General features: G+C 38.3%; 1 protein-coding gene across 5 annotated transcripts; it reads right to left on the bottom strand.

The window, feature by feature from the left end:
* Positions 1–803: 803 nt before the first annotated feature.
* On the bottom strand, positions 804–20,127 carry GYG2 (glycogenin 2). Of its 5 annotated transcripts, none has more exons than XM_083855476.1 (9): positions 20,111–20,127; positions 14,004–14,145; positions 12,091–12,265; positions 10,833–10,995; positions 10,196–10,322; positions 9,072–9,294; positions 6,663–6,803; positions 4,815–4,925; positions 804–3,084 (listed from the first exon to the last, which is right to left on the bottom strand). In XM_083855476.1, exons 1-9 carry the CDS (start codon positions 20,115–20,117, stop codon positions 2,923–2,925), a joined length of 1,251 nt encoding a protein of 416 aa, XP_083711602.1. In that variant the 5' UTR covers positions 20,118–20,127; the 3' UTR covers positions 804–2,922. The 5 variants fall into 5 exon arrangements, with proteins under 5 accessions (XP_083711602.1, XP_083711601.1, XP_083711604.1 ...); XM_083855475.1 differs by lacking the exon at positions 20,111–20,127 and adding an exon at positions 19,939–19,965; XM_083855478.1 differs by lacking the exon at positions 20,111–20,127 and adding an exon at positions 15,538–15,554.
* Positions 20,128–24,014: the final 3,887 nt, after the last annotated feature.

The following is a 24,014-nucleotide window of genomic DNA, read 5'->3' as shown; positions in this document are numbered from 1 at the left end:
ATCAGCCTGTATTGTTTTAAACACAAGTTGTCCTCTCTAAATACAAAGTCTACCACACAACAGCAAGTCATAGTCTGGCCTTGTTTAAAGATGAATAGTGCCACCAAAAAGCTTACATTTCTTAACTTTCTTTATCCTAAAAATATTTAAGGCTATACCACAGTTTAATGTGGGAAAAAAATTCCAGGTGAAGCTTGGTAGGTTTTCTTTTCTCAATAGGCATTTTGACTTAGCAAACCTCAGTGCTGTGGCTCTGGCCACACACAGCCTGTAACACCTCTCTGCCCTGCCTGTGACCCACGATTTCACAATGATGGCCATAAAAACCCAGAATACTGCCTGAAGCACAGCACTGGATTCACATACAAAATTCTCCCTTTTCACACCCTGGTGGCAACAGTCGTGTGCTAGAAGCCACTACAACACATTACCAGTAACAAGTTCAATTTTTTATGTGTGAAGACAGGACACAAAAATTAGGACAAGACTTTCAAGAGATATGCTTTTCCATGACTATTAGCATAATAGTGTTTGCTAATTCAAGAGTTCCTAAACATTATAATTATGTATGTCTGTAGAAATAATTATTACTCTCATCTTTTAATTCTGCTCAGCAGGTAATGCTAATGTCTCAAAAGCAATTAAATAAAATTAAAAAAAGAAATTAAGGTAACTAGTTATTCACAAGTAATATTCCCTGGGATAATGTAAACAATCTATAGCTCTTCATCATCTGATAAGCACAAGATTTCATATGTCTTTTCCATTTCTTTTATTTCCACTACATTATTGTACTACAATTTTTGCAAAACATTGGATAAGCCACACAGAGTACCATTGTACATACTAACAGCTTGAAATGTACTCAATAACACATTTGACTACATTCATATGCCTATTTTTAAAACCTTCCAGTTACTGATTTCACACCAGTAATTTTTCTTCCATAATCTAATCAATGTACCAAATAAGATCTAGTAGTTAATGTAAAAAGTACAGCTGCATGAAGCATGAGTTCACATTGCCAACTACAGCTTTATTTAGTCTTCAAAAGCTGCTAGGATTATATTAGCAGCAATATTTACAAAACAGAGGACTTCCTCAGCAGTGCATAAGGATCACAAAGACACAGGGATAATCAGAAGATCAAATGCCACGTAAGTAAGGGTGCATTGCAGCTGCTGTTGTCTCCACTTCTGCACTGGGCCACAGCACCAAGAGGTAGAACACACCTACCTGTGTTAGTGTGTGAAGATCACCCACCCAGGAACACAGGCTGTTGAGAGTGCCAAGGTTAGTCAGAGAGACAACTGCTCTCAATTTCTCTGCTGCTCCTAAACACCTAACTTAGCCTAGAAGTACATATCTAACAGACACACCAATGGGATTCCCCATGTAAGAGTTTAAGGAAAAATGAGAACTAGATAAAATCAGAAATATCCCACAAAAGTGAAAGCAAATCTACTAATGTGAATATTGGGAAGTAATTCTAAGATACTCAAAGATTTTTTTTTCTTCTTTTAAGGAACCTTTCGACTCTTTCATTCCTTTCCTAATTTATTCCCTGCCCCACCCTCTCATTCTTTTTGATGGGAGGAAAAAGAAATAAAATTTTCTGCTTCTCTCTTATCCTGCTATCCCTTTTTCTTGCTAGCATCTATGCACAATAATATATCATTTGTTTCAGACAGAATTCCCAAGATATTTCATTAGGTATCTCTCTGCCAAATCTATTATTAGCATAACTGTCAGGACTCTTTCTTTAAAAGTTTTTTTGCTCTGAAAGAAAGTATTTTACTTGTTTGTTAAAACAAGCTCACTGAGATGAGTCAAATTTAAGTGGCCAAACAAAGAAAACATTCCCCCGTAAGTGCCCTTAATACAGTCTCATCAGTAGATTGTTTTTCTGGAATTATCCTCAGAGATTTATTGGTTCCCAAACACAGCTATTGTTTAAAATATCTTCAAAGGGCCTATTTACTAAAACAGGTACCAATTTTGTTTTCAGTTGCACTCAAATTGCCTGCAGTATGGGGCAACAATGCTAAGCCAAAGAAGGCCTTTATTAGCTGCAGTTTGAAGTACTGTAAACAAATTTTTAAAAAGCACCAGAAGGTTTACACCATGCTGTCAGCATTTCTTCTGACCACACAACTCAGAATATCCAACTAAAGCTTACAATATTTTAAAAAGCATCAGTATCCTATGGCAACAATATAAAAGGTTATCATACATTATCACTCTGTCCTAAAGAGTTTTAAACCACACTTCCTCACACTTGTTATGGAGCTAAGCAGCTTCCTATAACTAGGTAGATCATCCACTAGTGATCTCAGATGAAGTCTGATATTCCTCTAATCCTAAATATGTTTAAATTAAAAAGTTTTGTTGCAGACTCCTATGAGGTCAGGATTTCATGACTTTTTTCTCATATTGAAGTCTACATCATGGTCACCCTTGAAGGTGTTAATTTGGCTTCAAAAATAAGTTATTTTTATTTAAATACTTTATAGCAACTTTTCAAAGTAATTTGGGAATAATCTCAGTTTGGAAAAAGATCAACTTCCAAAACAATCTCAACTTCCAACATGTTTCCTATACGTGACTGTTTCTGCAGAATGCCAATGGGGTGCATCAAGGAAGAGTGATAAATACTTGAGAGTTCATACTCAGAAAGGTACCATTCATTATTCTTTAGAAGGCACTATGTGAGAACAATGAAGATGAAACATGTAACAATAAAGTTGAGGCACATTTGTCAGTTAAAAACCAAGATTTATATGTTAAAACCCAAGATGTATCTGTTAAAGTCCCCCAAGAATGTATGTGGACCCATAATAGCCTCTAACTGGTGTCAGCTAGAATTCAAGAATTGCATTTACAAAGAAATGGATCACGATGGGCATAACAGTACACCTTGTCTTAGAGTAAAAATGCATCCAATTTTTTTTTGATATGTTCAAAAGCATCTTTCCCCATATAGTCCATGCGCCCTTCCTCCCATTTCCTCCGTTCATCTTCTGGAGTTGGTTTTGGTGGTTTGAAGTGAATAGACAGCTCTGAAATAGAATGTGCAACCTCATTCTGTGGGAAGAAGAAGAGTGGGAAAACAGTCATTTGGTTGTTCTTATTTCAATATTGTGACTTTAAACCTTAAATGATAAACTTCTACACCGTACACTCCCAGTTAAAACACTAAAACAGACAATATTCAAACATTCATTCCTGTTTTGATAATGTGACCTCATTTTCCCATGGTTTTAGTACTTTCTGTGGCATCTCTAAACATACCAAACATTTATTTTACTGATCTTAACTCAGATCTCGGCATACTCAGCAAAAATACAATGAAAATATTACAATTACTACCTGGTTAGAGTAGAATATCTGCTACAATAAAGAATTTACAATTTATCTGTTCAAATATTGTCTCCAACAGGTTTTCATGTGAACATACATTTCTAGAATTTTTTGTAATTTGTTTTATTTGAACTCCAGTGAGATCGGTATTATTTAGCAGATGTAAGACACACAGTTCATTAAATTAATTCAAAAGATGGACACTACTCATTATACCAACAGCTAGTTCATTTTGAATGACACTCCAAAACTGTAAATGCTGGTTCAAAGTCATGTCATCGTAGGTGCAAAAATGCAAGACACATTATTAATGATAATTTCTACCACATAAAAGAAAAACTGTGTCCACAACTGACCAATGCCACCAAAAAGGGAACATCCCAACAATTATAATCTGTAATAAAGACAAACTATAACAAGGACTAATCAAGGCAGCCACTCAAAACCTGTTTTCAGTACTACTCAAAGATGCTCATAGGAAAACAACTCATGGTATATACAAAACTGAAATCAACTAAAATGGCTTTCTAGTGAAGCACTCACAAATTCAAGGTAAAAACATTTCAGAATAGAATTTAATGGGCAGGAACCAATGTCTTAAACTGCCTAAATACCCTGGAATATCCATTTCATCTGCCAGTTTAGGGCAGATAAGGCACAGGACTTGTGCAAGACAAGGTAAGGTATTTCAAACAGCCAACATTCAGTAAGGTGTGAAGATTCCTTTCTTTATCATTGGCAAGTTTTATCAACAGCTTTGGAAGCCATTAACAAGACAACTGGAATCATCATGTTTTTAGAAGATAAGAATTTTAGCTTGGGCCCAAACACCCCTGGCTGCACAGCTACAGTTTTGTTTCTCAGTCTTAAAGTATTTCACCACGTTGTGCTTCACAATCATACAAAAGCCCTCGTTAGGAAAATGGCTGTGTTCTGTACCCTACAAATCCTTGCTGCCATGTCAACCCCATCAGCACTAAGTCTGTCCCAGTTGTCACACTGCCCACAAGTGCAAGTGTCCATAAATACAGTGCAAGATCACAAAGGAAAGGCTAGTCACTCAGGCTCCTGCATGTTCCCTTTCCACTTGCTTGGAAACATCACTTTAGCAGGTAAAAAAACCCACAACAAAACAAAACATAAGAGAACTAACAAACACAAAACACCCAAACAGCTTTGCTTGTGTTAGTATTGGAGAACTAAAATTAACAGCATGCATTGATTACTCAGGGGTTTGCACAGGAAAACACACCTTTAAAAACTCGAAGTTTTAAAAAGAAAAACTAGAAAGAGATCACATCATGTTGGAAACAGTTAAGGAATTACATGTCTAAAAGACTAAGGAATTTATTTGCACATTGCATTATAATTAGTTAAGCTTTCCCAAAATTCTGTTGGCAGCAAAGACGCACATGCAGCTATCAATAGATGTTCAATGCCAAAGCTACATGTACCATTTCTGAGGTCTCCTGAAATGCAGGTTGAAATACATGTTGGTCTGAAGGTCTGTCAGGCTCAGAGAGATGGACGTTAGAATCTCTTGGTTCGACTTCATACACAGGTTGCTAAAATACAGCCACTGAGGTTTTATTAGGAGAATATTTTCTCATAATTTCCTTTTAATGAGAATTCGTACAATACAATACAATCACTTTCAGTCTTGGGAATGGGTAAAGCAGTGGATGGGAGGAAAGCAAGGAAGCACATTACCACCAAGGAGAAAATTCATGTCACCCAGCTTTAGCTATCAAAACTGGCATTGAATCGAAGCTCCTACTATAATCAATCTAGGATAAGTATCTCCAGAGGGGAGATCATCTCATCCTAAAATAGTTTCAAAGTGGCTGTCATTCTTCAGTGACTACACATACAGCTTGGGAAGCAAGCTTACAGTAGATCCCTACCATTCATGAGACCGAACTTCAACAACAAAAATCCCGTTTCAGGATAATATCTAGCTTTCACATAAGCTTTTTATATGCATAAAGTAAGAATAGAACAAAATATTCCAAAATAGAGATAAAATCTATTGCCCCAAAAATACTGTCCCAAATATTTGCTTTTGACAGACAGCAAAACATAAATGAGTAGACAGACCCCTTTCTAAAGTCCTTTACCCCAAAACAATCCCATAAGACAAATGAAGCTAAAGAACAAAAAGTGGAACAATGGTATTCTTAAGTAAGGGAACCAGCCTATTACTTTCCAATCAATAGGGTCTTCTGATAAGCCAATCCTAGTAACCAAAAGAGTAATAAAAATTTAAATTTTAATGAAACTACTTTAGGTGAACATTATGATTTTTTTACCCCAAACAAACATCTTGATAAAGTGTCCCTATTTAGTTTGAGCCTTTCTAGTGAAGTCATATGCATAAGGCACACAAGAAAATACATTCTTTGCAAATTAATTATTCTTAAGTTATGGAACTGTAAGGTTTACAATTTTCCTTCAGCCCCTTCATACTCAGAGAGGAAAGGAAAGAAGGTGGAGGAAGAGGGAAAATGGGAAAGGAAAATTACAGTTGTATTTTATAGAGTAACTATAGTCTAAAGAAATGAAGGAAAGAACATCTGGAAAGTTGTCTTCATCGTTCTAGAGCATAGTTCACAAATTACAATGCAGACAACATCAGAACACTAATTTTATTTTCTCCCAGTTGTACCATGGGGTAATATGGTTTATCATGCAATACATAATGACTTACATCTGCAGATGTATTGTGCTATTATATCGAATTTAATTCCTGCCTAAAATAAGGAGATTCAGTGCAACAGAAACACACAAATACAAGAAAAGTGAAAAAAGAAGCAGAAAGACTGCAATATTCTTTACTGGATTTTTTCAAGACTCTCTTTGTTGCCCTAGTCACAGAAATTTGAGGAACAGTTTTCTGGGTCAACACTTGTGGGAAAAAACTTTCTACAGAGGAATGATAGAAAGGATTTTAGTTTTAAGTATATTAATTCACAAAAGTATTATTATTCAAAATACTACTTTGGTAGCAGGTTGTTTTTTGTTTTTTTTTTATATTACATTTGATTAAGTACTTAACAACTTTGAATAAATAACCTCTTCCTAAGATGCAAAGCAAACTCTTTCAACTTCCAGACACATCATACATGTATTACTATAGATTAAAGAAAATAAACAGGCTTTAGATTATTTTCAATGCTAGTGAGAAAATTCAATAGCTACAGCTAAATTGAAGGTATGATCCTCAAGATCAGAAGCATAATGGAAGAATATTTGGCATATAATTTGACTTTGTTAGTGCATATAATAATATACAACACACTCACAGCTTTGAAAGCGAGTTCCTCTGGTGAGCATGCTGTGGGATTTACTTCATTTGTCTGCTCTGGGAGCTCAGGCTTTGGTAGAGAACTGGCCACGGAAGGACTGACCTTCTTCAGGGTAACTTCAACTCCACTGAAAGAGTGCTAATGAAAACAAGAACACCTCACTGCTGAAATACAATTTTTCACGATAGTAATAACTTATTTACAACAGTTGCACTTCCTTAGAGTGTTTTCATCATTAAATGAATAACTTAATACATGCAAAAAAAGTATATGGTCCTAGATTCAGAGCGTGTTACAGTTTAGGTCTTTGCTTTTTTTGCACTCGTGAGTACACCAGCATTATGAGGTAAATCTAACAGGTATTTCCACCTTCATTTAACACAGTTGAAATATTTATTTAATATGCAATGACTTAAAAATTAAAACATGTTAAAGTATAAGATCAAAAACTACTCATTCCTTCCTCTGCTTTCCAATTTGTCATAAGGTTAACAAGCCAAATTATTCTCTGAGGCTTTGATGGTAAATATTCAACAGATCCTTTGGGACTATGCAATTAGTTCAATTATGTTAATAATTTAATATTTCAAAACATTAAGAAAATATTTACATATACATAAATGGGATCTAATTAGTCTTGTCTGGATACAAAATTAAAAATTGTACTTCTATACATTTCTTTATGTTGCTGGTTTCTAAGAAATCGTCTATTTATAAACAGACTTTTTTATTCTATTCATGAAAAGCACATAGCTGCATTTCCTTTGAAGAAAAAAAAAGGCATAAAGAGATCAGTAAATGTTTGATGACACAGGAATACTGTGCATAACATCTTAAATGCAATTAACACTGCTTTTGCAAACCTGATTTATTTGTTATGACCTCAGAAAATAAATAAGAATGTAATTCTGAAAAGGTTAAATTTTATTACAGTTCGAGAGCTAGTGTGGTGGTCTATATCAATTTAGTTACAAGAAAAACAAAAGTCTGATTGTTTCCTGGTCCAGATTATCCCTTCTCTGGCTAATTTGTATCATATTTTGTATACACATACATTACCATAAAAACTTTATCAATTAAGAGGAAAGCTGCAGGATATCTTGGGAAAGCAGATAGTATTAGAAATCCTTCCTAAATGGCTGCTTTGGACACTTCTACTACCAACAAATAGAGATACAAAGTTTTCCCACACATACTGGGATTGCATGGCAAGGTTTTGGTAGCAGGGAGACTCCAGGAGTAGCTTCTGTGAGAAGCTGCTAGAAGCTTCTCCCAAACCAATGGAGCCAATGCCAGCTGGCACCAAAATGGACCTGCCACTGACCAAAGCCAAGCCCACTGGTGATGGTGGAAGCGCCTTTGGGATAACAAATTTAAGATGGAGGAAAATCTTCCTTCTTAAAAGAAGGAGAAAGGAGTTGCCTTACCACTGGACAACTGCAGACAGAGGAGTGAGAACATCTGTGAGTAACAACTTAACAACTCTTCAGGGTCACTGAAGGGTAGGAGATGCTTCAGGTGCCAGAACAGAGATAAACGATTCCATGGGTAAGCTACAACCATCATCATCCCATCCCATGATTCATCCCATGGTGCATCAGGATGTTCTTCTGTAGCCCATGGAGGTCCATGGTGGAGCATAGATTCACCTGCACCTCATGGTGAACCCCACACCACAGCAGACTGATGTGTGAAGGAGGCTGTAACCCCATGGGAAGCCCGTAATGGAGCAGGCTCCTGGCAGGACCACTGGACCCATGAAGAAAGGAGCCTGCAGTGGAGCAGGTTTGCTGGCAGGACTTGTGACCCCATGGGGGACCCACACTGGGACATGCAGCCCGAGGGACTGCATCCCACAGCTCATGGGAGGGACTCATGTCGGACAAGTCCAAGGAGGACTGTTTCCCATGGGAGGGACTCCACACCAGGAGCAGGGAAAGATAGTGAGGAATCCAGCCTCTGAGGAGGAAAGAGCAGGAGAGGCAACATGTAATGGACTGATCACAGTCCTGATTCCCCATCCAATCTGCCATTGGGGGGAGGAGTGAGAGAAAACGGAGTAAAATTGAAGAAGTGAGGGATGGGGGTAAGTGTTCCAAAACTGGGTTTATTTCTCATTACTCTACTCTGATTTGATTGGTAATAAATTTGATTAATTTCCTGAAGTTCAGCCTGTTTCACCTTTGATGGTACCTGGTGAGAGATTTCTCCCTGTCCTTATCCAGACCCATGAGCCTTTCCTTACATTTTCTCTCCCCTGTCCAGCTTAGGAGGAGACTGATAGAGTGGCTTTGGTGGGCACTTGGCCAGAGTCAGTCCACCACATCATGTAATTTCTTCCTCTAGCAATTTTCAGAACTTTTGGTTTTGATTACGGCATATTGTCACTAAATCCATATCAGTTACCTTGCATTCCTCAGATTCTGATTCTTCCATCTTTTGAAGTTTTTCCAACAAAGGCAATATACTGGCACTGTATATATCCCACCAGAGGGCAAGAAATGACAGTTGATGAAAAGATGCAGAGGTGGTGCCATCCTGCATAACTCTCTTTGTTTGAGGGTTGTATTTGTAGTTCCAGGGCTTTGTTGCTCCCAAGAAGTGAACGACTTTGGCATCGCTACCAAAACTGAAGAGATCAAACATACAGGTCTATACATAAAATATTTTTTTAGCTTCCATAAACTCTTAGAAGAAACATGCTTGCTCACAGGTGAGGTAATTTAACATTTTGCAACAGCAACACATGAGATGATATATATGAATATTTTGTTTCTATCTTCCTGGTTTTATTCATCTTGTTTAACATACAGAAAACAAAAAGTTGCATTGCCATTTGCTTCCAGCTGCTGATTCTAGTAGAAAAGTTCATGAAGGAAACTGACAGGCTCATGCAGTACTATTTCCAATCCGCCTTCATGCTCTATTCACAAACAAATACATATCACTTCAAATAATTGATCACCAAAATTGGATATTACTGATACCACATTAAAATTTGCTAATAAATACACTGGCCTAAGTTGATCTTCCAGTAAGAGTGCATTGTGCAACTGGAAAAGAAATTCGTGACACCCTAAATACAACTTGTCTTTTACCAGAAAAGTTTCTCAACTGCACTGTCTGGAATTATATAATTAGTAGCATAAATTTCATTTCATAGAAGGACCTAAAAAATGTCTCAAAAAAAATTTAAGCAATGCCAACTGTTTCTCTAAGAAGTTACTTGAGAACAAAGGAACAAGTTTAAAAGTAAACCTGTAAGAACCTAACACCAAAGTAAATACATTTTGTCAAAAATAAAAGAAGCTTCTTTGAAAGAACATAAAAGAACATAAAAGTATCCAACTCTGGGACTCCCCCTGTGTCCAGACATTCACATTACATTTCAGCTTCTATTGCGTGGTGTCTACATAAGATCATTTGTGATACTGTAATTTATGATCAACAGAATATGCCATTATTACTCTCTCTTACAAAACGATGTTTGTTAATAAACTACAGAGGTTTACAGAAGTGTTATTACTTACTGATTGAAAGCAGGAACATAGGTGTATACAGAGCTGCTGCTTAAGTTATAGAGGAAAGGCAAGTGTTTGCCAATATCTGCTGTTGCCCAGTTGCTGAAGAAGCTGTTCAGGAGGCCTTGATCACCTCCTAAAGAATACATAAAAGACTATTACCATAATATAGGTACACTCAAATTTGTATCAAAATTCCACATCCAAGGATGGGAGTGAGACTGGGGACTGAGACTGGTGTGTTCATGGACTCCAACTTGGACTTGAAAATATGGCCATATGAGCATGTACGAGTGAATAATACCTGATTCATTCTGATGCAAGTTTAGTGTAAATGAAGTCCTATTGTAATATAAGAAAAAAGGAGTAGTGTTTGGCCTCCCTCAGAGCAGAAGACTGAAGATCAGCTGTATTTCTCTCTCCTAAGCCAGACAGCAAAATTAAAACTTACTGAGCAAGACTCAGATACTACATCTCTTCACTGTCTCTGGGAAGCACAGTCCAGAGTAAGTCAGCAGGTCTTAAATACAGTCTAAGGGGCAAAGCTCTGCATCTTGAATTCTTACATAAAACCCAGAGAACTCCTGCCTTCCTCTATACTGCCTGATAGCATGGAAACTGTCTTGCCTTACGCCTTTCTTCTTACCATCAAAGCTGCCATGTTCAGCAGCAAACTGGAGCAGCAGGTTGTAAGTCTTCAAGGAGGGCCGGAACACAAACACACCACTATTGAAGCAATCAGGCCAGCCAGAATCAGGAGCTGCAGAAAATTCTTCTCGATCAAACAGCTCATCAACATTGCAAAGTACCTTAGGGAGAGTAGGAAAAGAGAAAAAAACGTCAGAGTAAATGTCTGTCCAGAAGAAGCATTGTCAAATTAGTACCAATGGAGTAAATTGATAGCTTGGCCTAGTATAAAAGCATAAAAGCAGTGCCATTGTAAAATGCTAGGGGTCAGAACCTCTAGTTTTAATACAATAAGGCAACATTAATTGTGATTCTTCATGATAAAGTACAAAGCCTGTGAAATTATTTCATGAACCTTGGAGACCATCCAAGGTCCCTTTAAATATTATACCATGAAAACACACAATTTCCTTCTTTCCTAACTCACATTTCCATTAATTTTGATAACTACAACAAAACTGAATGAAAATTGGGAATTCAAATCATTTTACTAAACAACAGACTGACTAAAGGGTAGTAGAAAAATTGTCTCTTTCTTCCAGTTTTCTAATGCAATTTAAGTTCATAGATTTGCTTTTCTTTTTTTCTTTTAAGCTTCACAAGGAAGCGGGAAAATCAATCAGATTAAGGCACAGGTAAAGTTTGTGGAAAGACATCTGTGCAGTCACTGAAAGTCAGGACCCCACCTACAACAGAGCCACTGTGAAAACCAGAAGAAAATATTTTTAGAAGTAAAATTATTTAATTGAATTTTTATAAAAGACAAAAATTTGCCTTCTTCCTTTAACATTAATGTAAAACAAGAAATCATAAGCCTTCCTCCTCAAGAATAACTTAATTTGGTTTCTAATTGAAATAAAATCCTATTAAATTAAAATGCATCCCAAAGTGAGCCATGAAAGCACAAGCAAAGGCTGACCTGATTGTTCTAGCCAAAATTATGAGCATTTTTATGTCTATACATCTAAAAACTTAAGGAAAAAAGAAATAATGTCTGCATTTCTTGGGGGAGACAGTCCTGAGGCCAATTTCCAAGCTGAATTTATTTTTATGCAGCTAGAACAACTGTGAGAATTGCCAAAATGTGCAAGTATGGAGCTCCTGTGACCTTGTGGCCACCAGCAAAATCACTTCACAGGCCAGTAGGCTGCCTGGCAAGGAAGCATCCCGCAGTCAGAGACGGACACAAATGTTTCCACGGCTCCCACTCCACTCACCAAAGTGTCTGCATCCATGAAGACACATTTGCTGTAATGAGTAAGAGTCCAACAATGAAGCTTAGTGAAGGTTACACCCAGTTCTGGCCTCTGCATCAGAGCCAAATGGACTGAGTCAGCACTGTCAAGCACATCCACCTCAATCACTTCATCAAATACACTGCTGAGGACTGACCTGCCAGAGCAAGAGCAGAGAGAAAGAAGGGAATTTAGACAAGTTCATCAGAGTTCACTTCAGGCGTGAAAACAGTGACACACACCATGGCATTAATTACGACAATAACCAAAGCTAGATTAACTGGTTAGAGTAAGAAGTCAGAAGTATAAAGTCATTGCAAACAGCCTACTGAAGAGGCAGCTACCAGCTAGGCCAAAAAACATTGTCTCTTCCACTATGAGGGCCAGCACATCTCAAAAGTGAGAGCTGCTGTTTGAAGGAAAAAACAATCCTTATTTTAGTCACTTCTCTCCTACAGAAACACCACCAAAAATTTAAGCAGATTTCATCCTGCACAGTTGAATCCAAAGAACAGTGCTATACTGTGTTCCCTCTGCGTTTTACAGGATGAGACATGCACAGCACACTCATTTCTACCTGCTGTGCCCAAGTAAACACAGCTACAAAACTGCACCTTTTATAAGGTGCATTAATACTTGCTCACCATATATATCTCCTCACTACTATGTAGCATCGCAAATGAGACTTTCAGCTAAACGCTTTTTTCTATGCACATATTTTATGGGAATTCTATAAGTAACACCAAAGTAGGTAATTCTCCTTCAAGAAGCAAGAAAAAAAAGTCCTTAAAGTTTATTTACTTAGCGCTACATTATTATAATCAAAGTCCTCAATGTCTCTCAAACACAGAAAAAGAAAACCTGTGCTTGTTTGAAATCTAGACTTCGGGATCATTAGCTTTTGCCTGATTGATCTTCAAGGAACAGGAATCAACTGGCAAAGAACTAAGTGAAGTACAGATTATTAGAAGTTTATTTCAGTGATACAGGTTTTGTTTTGGTTTTGTTTTTTTACGTTATCCTTGATTTAAAATACATATTATAAATGCTTTTCTTCCCACTGAACTGGCATTAAAAGAATTACAGACTCAGTATCGACCCATGCATCAAATGGATACAGTATTCCCTCAGAAAGGTTATAGTGGTCTGGCAAATTCCATACTTCAAAACTTTGTAAAACCAGATTCTTGTGCAACCAGTCACAGCAAAAATGTGAAAATATATTTCTTGAGCCAGATACATTGCAAATACATTCACGTAGCATACAGAAAACAGGAGCTTGCACACTTCCTAAGTTCCTAAGCAGAACTAAGAGCTTAAGGTGTTATGGCATGGCATGTGCCTTTTAACAAGTGTCAGTCCTCCAGATAGCAGGGCTTGAGTTCAGACTTAATTAGATTTCTGTAAATGATTTTCTGCAGTGGCTGTAGAATCACAACATAAATTGCAAAGTGATTTATACAAAAAAGCAAGAAAAAACTTATTTCTTATCATGTTAGCTGTTCACCAATATTTTAAGAACACTAGTCATGTGAAACTGAGCCCTTAGGTTTATGAAGAGTTCTGATGTCACAGGTGGTTATGTTTCTTGGTATAAGACACAAAAAATTGAGGGGAAAACAGTTGTGCAAGACACTAAAACCTTAGTTCCAAATGTTCAGCTCAAGTTCTCAATTATAAGACAAATTCTAGCCAAAAGCTCTACTTCTGCAAGTGAATTCTTAGTAGGCTTAGGAGCCTATAATAGATGCTATTTGCGACTCTTCTTAGAAATCACTAGCCAAGAGGGAAGTTCTAGGCATAACGCTGTGAAGTCCACAGAAACCAAATAAAATCTTTCATGCTGTTGCTTATTCTTCCATTATTTAGATCTCCAAATACGCATTAATACTTACCTCATCCCACTGGAAACCTCTGGAGTAATTAGAACTGCCAATTTTCTAGATGTGTTATGGTTTTTCAATGACTGTCCGAGAACAAGAGCACCTTGACAGTACACATCATCAGTAGCAAGGGTCACAAAGGCTTGATCTGTTACTGCAAAAAAAAATATTCAGAAGAGTCACTTTACAGCTTTAACATAAGCCCTTTTAGCAGGCTTCCTCCTCTTCCACATGAACTACAATCTTTGGCTTACAACAACCTGCAGCTCCTGTCATGAGTTCTCTCACAGACTCCCCCCCAATGTCACAATTGAATAGAAAATCCAGTGAATGTGAGTGCAGAATGCACATTACTGATTTTAAAATTATTTTTGTTTGCCTGATTTACACAATAGCAGGTATAAAGTTTTTGCACTACCCTTAAAAAGATAATTCCCTAGGTCTTATTGCCTAAACACAGTGTCAATCAAAAAGCTGATCTGTACATATTTACATTTTATATTTAACAAACATAGTATAATACAATCAATAAAGAAAATGTTGTTCTTTATACAGTGCCAAAAGCTAAGGAAAAGAACAAGATGTTGAGCATTAGCCAGAAATGTTCTTTCCATAACACCGCTGAATCAACCCAACATTATTTTTGTTCTGCCTTTTTTGGACTGGGGTAGCTGGTGAAACAAGCACAGAGAAATTCCTACCAAGACCAGTACACCTCCCAGAAGCTGAGAATCCCTACCTCAAGTAACTCCAGGGAATGCAGGAGTGAGTGTTCCTTATTGTCAGGAAACATATGAAAAAACAAGTTACAATAAAAGAGAAAGTAACCTATGCTCCTGTACAACAGGAGAAAATGTATTTTGTAGAGACACCAGGACAGTGGCATGATCACAAGGGGCTGCTTCTTCTGTTCTGCCCTGTGACAGAACCACCACTACCAGACCTTTCCTGGGGAAAAGCTGTAACTCAGCAAGGTGAACAGCCTCCTCAGAGCAGAAGGATGATACACTCTAAGCTGCAAAATTAATCAGAACAAGATGAGCAGGACTCACAGCTGAAGGGAATTCCACTGAGGTCTACAGAACTTCAATAAACATTTGCATTGTAATACTTGTTTAGAACCACCATCATCTCAAGGGGCAGGCAATTGCATTAAATAAATTAAAACAACCAAACAATACCAACATAAACAACCTGTCATACAGTTTCCAGGGTCTGTGAGAAACACTAGGAAAGAATCTCACAGAACTAGTTGCAGAGAACTCAACAGATGACCTCATTAGCTGCCTCAGCCAGAGGCTGCCAAAATGAGTGAGTTCTAACCCCTAACCATCATCAAGGTATGCAGTAAAGTATGCTTGATGCCCATGATAAGCTAACAGATACTAAGTATTTTTATTTTTCACATCCTCCAAATCCAGATCAAAAGACAGGCCCACTGGTATGCTGCTTCCAACCCGCCCCCCGCCCCCCCCCCCCCCCCCCCCAATTTTTTGCTCTCTTTCACTCATCTCCAGCCAGCTAGCTTCATCTGAAGCACACATACCTTACACTTGTTGACATTGCCACACATCCCTGCACCTCAGGAGAATCCCAGTGTCAAACTTGGCCAAAAAAAACCCCCAGATCAGCCATCCAAACTTAAAATAGTTTGCACAGTACAAAGCTGAGCAAACTCCAGTCATATTTCTAATCACAATTTCCAGACAAAGCAAATGAAGCAAATGAATCTTTCAAATCTCCCATTATAATACCAGCTTAATCAAGTTATGGGTGTTCCAGAAATCATGAATAAGGAGTTGCATTAAAATGACAGATGTGAAGTAAACTGCTCCTACTGCAGTTTTCCAAAAGGTTAAAGGAATTAATATAGGCATCCCTAAAAATGTAAACCAGAAAACCACTGAAGGCTACTTCAGCAATAAAAGTACTCTTAAAAAATGCAAAAAGTAAGGAAAGCAAAGTTTTGTGTTAAGCAATAAGCATCTTCAGCCAAAGAAAGCTAATAAAACAACTACTGAGAGGAATGTGGGTTAATATAAAAAACAAATTGTGAAATGAGTGGGAGTTCCAGTCTTAAAATACTGTTTTAAATAACAACTACAAAACTGAGCACAATCTTCACATGGCTTTTGCAAATCCTTTTGGCTACATAAGCTGAATCTTTACTTAAGTAATACATAGAAAAATGTACAAACTACTCATTAAGTGGTTCAGCAAGTTGGTATGGAAAACTACCACATCCTCCAAACACTTTCGTGCCCTGCACCCCTGTGGTCATAACCACAAGGAAGCAAACTGCCAAACAACTGCTGCTTCTAAGAAGCTCTTGCTGATACCTCATAAAGAACAGAAACTAAGTGTCTGTTTTGAGAATCAGATGTGGGATACATATTATGGCCTTCTTAATACAGTGAATCATCATAGAGATAACTAAATAGATAATCAAAGTATTGACTGAAAATATTTAACACTAAAATATTTCTGGTGCAGAGAGAGAAACAAATCCTAGTGATTATAAAATCATACAGGGGCACCTCTAATTCATTAAGGATCCATAGAGGGCTTAAAATAAAAATATTTTATCATTACTTTTTCTTTCATCTAATCCTTGATTTCAAGAAAGAACTGTTATTTGACCTTGTTTATAAAATTCTTTGGAATATAGCCTATAAGTAAACATTTCATTTATATAATTGAAAGTAGGGATCAGGTTTTCGTAAACATTTTTGGAAGTAAATGGCTACCTGAAATCAAGGACAACATATTAAATCTACTCACTGACTTTAAAAGAGCAAATGTTCTTTAAGTTTGAAAGCCAGAGGTGTAGATATTTAAATTCATCACAACTGATTTTTTGTTGGTTTTTTATTTGTTTATTTTTTTGTTGTTGTTGGTTTGGTTTTGTTTTTTTTTTGTTGTTGTTGTTGTTGTTTTGTTTTGTTTTTGTTTTTTTTTTTTCTTTCCTGAAGAGTCAAGGAAACCATTAAGCATAACTTGAATTCTTCGTGCTCAATGAAAAAAAGATTTTCTTTATGGACAACACCTATAGTTAAGGGTATTAAGTTTACAAGCAAATTGTTTTCAAGTTGTGGATCCTTATGGCTAACACAACACCACTGGCTATCAGTGAACTATGAGAAAATAAATTGTATGATTAGAATCCCATTAAAACTCTGTCATATGAATTTATAAATCTGCTCATTTCTCTTGTCTGGATTACCACAAAGCATATGATGATGCAATTTAAGAAATCATTATCTTCAGTAGAGGCTCCTCAGTTTAATTACCTAACAATATTTTCTTGGAACAAACAAAGGATCTTCAAGGAATTAACTTGTTGAGTTATTCTAGAACCTGGTCTGCAGCTACACAGTAAAGACAGCAAAAGTAATGTGAATCAGTCAGGGTGATCTTATGTGGAACTTGTTACAGCTTTTTTTATCCAAGATCATCAACTTTCTATGCTACTTACTCATAGAAGTACTACCTCCAACACCGCCAGAGGCAAAATTCTTAGACAGGCATGAAAACTTATTCTAGGACACCTAAAAGCTTTATTTAGAATATGAACAGAGCAAACAGACAGGGTGGTGCTCACTTTCATGTTCAAAGAGAAAAAGATAATTAAAAAACACCAGGTACCCATTTTGAGAATCTGAGTGACCCAAGTGCACCTTCCAACTTCAAGACAAGTTTAAGTAGGGTAGGGAAGCTTTTGTCATAATCCATTAGACAAAGCTTTTAAATCATATTTTTTATTTTTCCTCTGATAGACAGTGGAAGGGTAAATGTACTCCAGCTGTAGGTCTTAATGTAGCAATTCAAATTTGCCAAGCTGCCCACTGCAAAATGGCAACAGGCGACTAGACACCTATGTTATGATTTTTCTGTAAGAACATTCTAAGTTACACATTATCATCTTATGCATAAAAATAAGAACAGATAAATCCATAGCTAAACCCTCCAACAGGCTGGTTAAGTCCCCAGTGCCTGCTGCCATTCATACTAACCAACACTGTACAACTACTTCCTTCAATTCCTCCCCGATACCATCTGTTGCTCTTTTGTCACCTCCCCCCTTCTACTCGAGACAATCTGCAGGATGAGCAGGCTGCAGCCTCGACCTGCACCCACTGAGCCAAAACACCTCTCTGAAATCCCAAGTGGCAATGACACAGCTCCAAATCACAGCACTTCCTGACAGCAATTCTGTTACTCCCTCCCCAACACAAAGGACCCTGTGGATCTTCCCCCAGAAGCACACTGTGAAGGTGTGTTAGGCTACCAAAAAAGAGAACACAAGCTGTGTGCTTCTCGCTCCTCTGGCCTAGCACAACCATATCCTGGAATAGAAAGCTCTGCTCCTCCTGATACCCACAACCTTACAGGCAGTCTTGAAGTATTTTGTTGTAGGTAGATAAAATGAACAATAGTGTCAGGCAATAACCTGAATCAAACCCCTATCAAAAACTGTTATGCAAATTTCCAGCAAAGAGGCAGTTCTTGGCCTAGTAAACAAATGACAGCTGGCACTTTTAATTCCCATGCTTTCTTAGGTCCAATAGCAGACACATTGATTTACTAATGAGGATAAACAACAAACACTTTACAAAGACCTTTTTATAACAGAATTTAAATTGACATTCAGTGGCATACAATATTTCTCTTGGCCTCATGAAGTTCTGCATCATCCAAAACCAGATTCTCTCTTATCTTTTATTAAAACAATACTGAATTTTAGTAGGCAGGATTGATGCTGTTGTGTTGGAAGAGTACTTGATTCCAGTTCTTTGTAGCTTTTATTATGTGTCTTTCAGTTAAAAAACTGTTATATTCTGCTTCGAGAGTCTGCAATGTTGTTATTCAACAGATGGCAAATGATTCTCATGAAAACTCAAATGCAACAATATCATAAGATGCAAACAAACATAACATCGAAAACAAGTCCCAAAACAGTAACATATCAGTTTGAAAATTAGTAATAATTGGTATAATTATTAGAAATAATTGTTTAAGCAATTCAGAGGCAGCACAGGGAACTTTATGGTATGTATCAAGTTAGATGTTTCCAGTCTTTCCACAGCTTCCTTTCAACCAAAAGAAAAAGAAAGAAAAAATCAAAAAAACCCAAAAACCAAAACCAAAATAACCTCAACCAAACAAAACCACAATGCTCTGTTCCTTTCATTTGCAGATTCACTTTCTGCATCTTCCCAGTGCTGAAGTGCCACATACATTCAAACTTGGCATCCATCAGTCCAGATGACTGACACCCTGCAAATGTTCAATTAACCGAGATTTGTGGGGTGGGAACTGCTGCTCTCAAAACCGAGAAAAAAGTTGAGTATGTTCAGGAACCAGAACAGCACCTGCACCTACCCCGTGTGATTACCCTGAAAGCGGTACCTCATGGCTCTGTGGATAACAGATTAGACCTTACAGCTGTGTAAGAACGGGCATGGGAAAGGTTTCTCTGAATCTGCCTTAGGTTGAGATAGCCAGCCCCAGCCTGTCACCCGGGGTGTCACCGCCAGGAAAACACGCAGAGACCAAGCAGGCCCAGCTGTACATACAAGCAGAATACATAAACGAGTTCACCTATCTCACCCCATCACCCAGACCGTTAAAATTCTCCTCTGGGGCTGCTCATTACAGCCCAGCACTCTGCTGATAAGCAAACAGCAGAGACCCTCTCCCGCGCCGGGATGTGAGAAGGACAAACGCCCGGGGGGCTCCGGGCTGCGCTGGGATCGTCCCCGCCAGCCCCGGGAGGCTGCCCCACGCCAGCCGGGGGTGCTGCGGCCGGGGCACTCACCGGACATGCCGGGCAGGCGGGGGCACTCACCGGACATGCCGGGCAGGCGGGGGCACTCACCGGGGGCACTCACCGGGGGCACTCACCGGACATGCCGGGCAGGCGGGGGCACTCACTGGGGGCACTCACCGGACATGCTGGGCAGGCGGGGGCACTCACCGGGGGTACTCACCGGACATGCCGGGCAGGCGGGGGCACTCACCGGGGGCACTCACCGGACATGCCGGGCAGGCGGGGGCACTCACTGGGGGCACTCACCGGACATGCTGGGCAGGCGGGGGCACTCACCGGGGGTACTCACCGGACATGCTGGGCAGGGCAGGGCAGGGCTGGGCCCGCGGCACCCCCCGCTCCCGCCGCCTCCCCTGCGGCCGGGGCCGCTGACCCGCGCGATGGGATTAGCCTCCTTCCTGTGGAGGCAGCGGCAGGTGAATTACATTGGCACGGGCTCCTGCGCAGCAGCAGAGAAGAGGCATTAGCGGCGGGGACCATGGCGGGGGGGCTGGCACCACCCACCCCGCCCCCGCCCCGGGTGCCGGCTTTCCTGCCGGGAGACGCGCTCCTGCCCCGCGGCGCTCCCGAGGCGGGCACGGCCCGGAGCCTGGTCCAGCACCTCTCCCGACACGGGCACGCAGCTCCCGCTCCCCGGGATGGGAGAGACCCTCGCTCCCCTTCTTCCTGTCCCCTCCTGCCCCGTTCCGCCCCCTGCCCGATGCTCTGACCCCTCCGGGTCTCAGGCGCTGGCACAAAGCCTCCCCACCAGGCACAGGTCTGTGCAGAAACCGAGAGGAAGAGACGCGGGTCGGAGAGACTCCGCCGCGCAGCGCCCCGAGAAAACACCAACCTCTGTGGTGGCGAAGGCGGCAGAGCGGGGAAAAGGTCTCAGAGCATAAGCGGGGTGATTCCAGCGTGGCGTGTGGTCACCCAGATACACAGGAATCACAGTAAATGCAGTCTACCCCTAACTCCCTGTCGTATCCCCTACAGTCTGATAACTTGTCACCCAGATGAGCAAGTAGATGATTTCAGTGCCAGGGGGCTTATGCTATTCAGAGGGCTGTAAATATTTCACAAGTGCATAAATAAATCCATATTTACTTGCACGCCATGCCTTTGCCACTAGCGTAGAAGTCATGTAATTGCGATGTAATTCAGCCGTACAATGTCTCTGCAAATTAATTTTAGGCTGATGTGGTTCAGCCAAGGCATTTTTTTCATCAAAATGTGCTGTGAACATCAGTATCTTTGTAGCAGAGGTCAACAACTTTCAGGTAGTGTGCCACTGAAAAAAAAAAATGCCCTGTGGTACCACCCAACTATTTAAAACTTTATTTCCCACAATTTACAAGAGATCTCTGTTGTCACTCCAAGCTGCAGCATTTGTTCTCTCACACACCCTGGGAAAATCCTAAATGTTCAATGATGAAGAGGGTGGTCATTGCTCTGTAGTAATGGTGGGATGTTTAAAGGAAGAAAGGACGGACATAAACACATAGGAAATGAAATTTTATTTATCCCACAGAAACAAAATCCTCAGGGATCTGTGTTCACCACTGGCTTATGTAGACAAGTCAACTAGACAACATGCCTATCAGTACTATGATTGCTGTTGTAGATAATTTTACTGGCAGATCTATTTCAGTTGAGGGACTTCATGACAAAGAAAGAACTTTTTCTTGGTTATAAAAGTGACGTCTACATTTAGATGATAATCTGTTTTACTTGTAAACTGTATAGAATAGATTTTAAGTATCAGAGCCAGTAACACAAGGTAGAGTTCTGATGTTCAAACAGCCAATTAACATTCCTTCCTTCCCATCCAAATTTAAATATACTACAGCTTCCCTACATAACCCCTCAATTACCTGAAATAATATAGTTAATACAATAATTATAAATTGGGTTTTATCATCATTATCATCATTCTAGTTGCAAGGGAAATTACCACCTAAAAGTGTACACTGCACATTGGTATATTGATATATTGGATATATGCTGACAAATAATAGACCAAAGAGCTTCAGGGGTTTAAACACTTGTGTAGTCAGGGTTTATCCATTCAGATTCATGGGTTTTGCTCAAATTCTCCAGAATAAATCTGGTTTTGGGCTATTAATATCAACACAAATAGTAAATTATTTTGAAAATATTATGAACAATTTTAAAGAAATTGTCATAGTATAGCAAAACCAAAATGTTGTACATAGACCCTTCTCTAGATGCTTACTAAAAAAAATTTTAAAAAATGAAAAAAAAAAAAAAAGAGTGAGAAAAAGAATAGATAGTTAGCCTGTTTTGATTATTTGAGGGTTTTTTTTCCCTGTAATTTTTTCTTTAGTTTGAAGCATATCCTTTTCCTTAGTGGACATAGTTGACCATGTCTATAGAAGGTATCAATTCTCATATGTTCCAGGAAGTAGCAAACAAAACAAGCAACACTTGGGTCATCTTAGATAAACACAGTAGGTGTTTATTGAAAAATTTTGAAGAGATAGAAGCAAAATATATATTTTAATGGTTGAACAAGCAACTGAAGTTGTAACAGCAAAACACTTGTCATTTCATTAATGAAATTTTTATGTCTATCTGACAAAACATGTATCAATCTGTTTTAACTATTAGCGTGGAAAATTAATATTTTAAAATAAATATTAAATGTCCTTGAAACCATATTAAAAAAAAAATCTCATTCATAAGTTGAAAGTGATTGCCACAAAGCTATTCATTTGTTTGTATGTTTTCAAGATGTTTCTATGTTTAAACTGATGCACATTATAATTTCTTTCAGGATCAAAAGAAAAAAAAAAGGTGGTAATCTAAGTAAGCAACTGATACATATCCATTTAATACATCATTTGGATAAAAAGTATTTTATTTTATGAAAAAGTATTTTTTAGTATATGTCTTCCTGTCAATGATATAATAAACACAAAATCATATTCACCTCCATACAAATGGAATTGTAGTAACAAAACCTGTGCTTTGCATATAAAATGAAGATAAAATCACACCAATTTCCTTTTGCTTTAAAAAGTTAGCTCAAATGGCTGTATTGCAGAATTATGTCAGTAAACTGCTAGTTTTGCCAGCTTTCATCTGTATTTCATTATCTTGCTGTTTTTTTGATCCAGTTAGCTAAATGAAGGCAGAGAGACAGGAAAAGTGTCAGTTTTCATGATACGTTTGTCTGCATGAGGACATTGTTAGCACAGCATGGCTGATCAGGAATGATGGAAGGACATGAAACAGTCTACCTAGGAAAGCTATGTCAACCACACCTACACACAGTATGAAGTTTAAAAGTCATTGTGACTTAGATTTTAGAGATTGAAGCACCACAAACTCATTCTAAATGAATCAGAAAAACTTTTGTACCCATTTTCCTTTTTCAAAATTACAAATAATACCTTAAAAAAAATCTTACTAAATTAATGTCTTCAAAGGTTCCTAGAGCAGGGCCTAAGTTTTCAAGAAGAGAAAAGAAACTTAAGTGAAACTCTAGTTCTTGAGAAGAGCTAAATACCATTTCAGTAATTAATCAGTTAAATAAATAAATAAATAAAATTAGCATGTGTTCCTCTCTATTGTATTTTAAACAGCAGTTTGTCAATATGCATAATCTTTTCAATATATCATAAATTAAGAATTAATTTTCTAGCTATAATTCCTTTCACTTTGCTAGTATTCAAACATAAATACAAAGTAAAGGCATTCAAATTTTTAATCCTTTTGACAACTACAAATTTTTCTTAAACGTAGTAAGCATTACAGAAATATACTGGAGAAACCCAACAAGAGTGAAAAGAAATGGCAAACTCTTTATCCCAATTCTATATGAAGAATAAAGTTTTTTGTCTAATTTTAAAAACAGAAAAAATTTATTTGGTGACTCCTCACAAACTCAAATCTTTCCATTTTTAGCTTATATCAAACTTGATTTCTTTGTACTTAAGATAACTTCTGAGTCAAAATCTGTATCCAACCCTTATGAATGCTGGTCAGAAATACAACCCCTGGATGTTTTAAGCATATCTTTGATGACATAAAGCTCAAGGTGCAAAAGTTACATCAGGTTAGAGGGAGCAGGATTGCAATGTCTCAAGAAAACATTCGTTAGAGGAAGATTTTCTTCTGTTCGGGTGGCAATGTAGAATGTCACCAACGAAAGGAGCCTGTGATCAGACAGCAACTCTTCTTTCAGTGGT

This window comes from Zosterops lateralis (assembly GCF_965231275.1).
Source record: "Zosterops lateralis genome assembly, chromosome: 2".
In the NCBI taxonomy this organism is placed as follows: domain Eukaryota; kingdom Metazoa; phylum Chordata; class Aves; order Passeriformes; family Zosteropidae; genus Zosterops; species Zosterops lateralis.
Note: the sequence above shows the minus strand (reverse complement) of the source record. Positions and strands in the feature narration are given on the sequence as shown.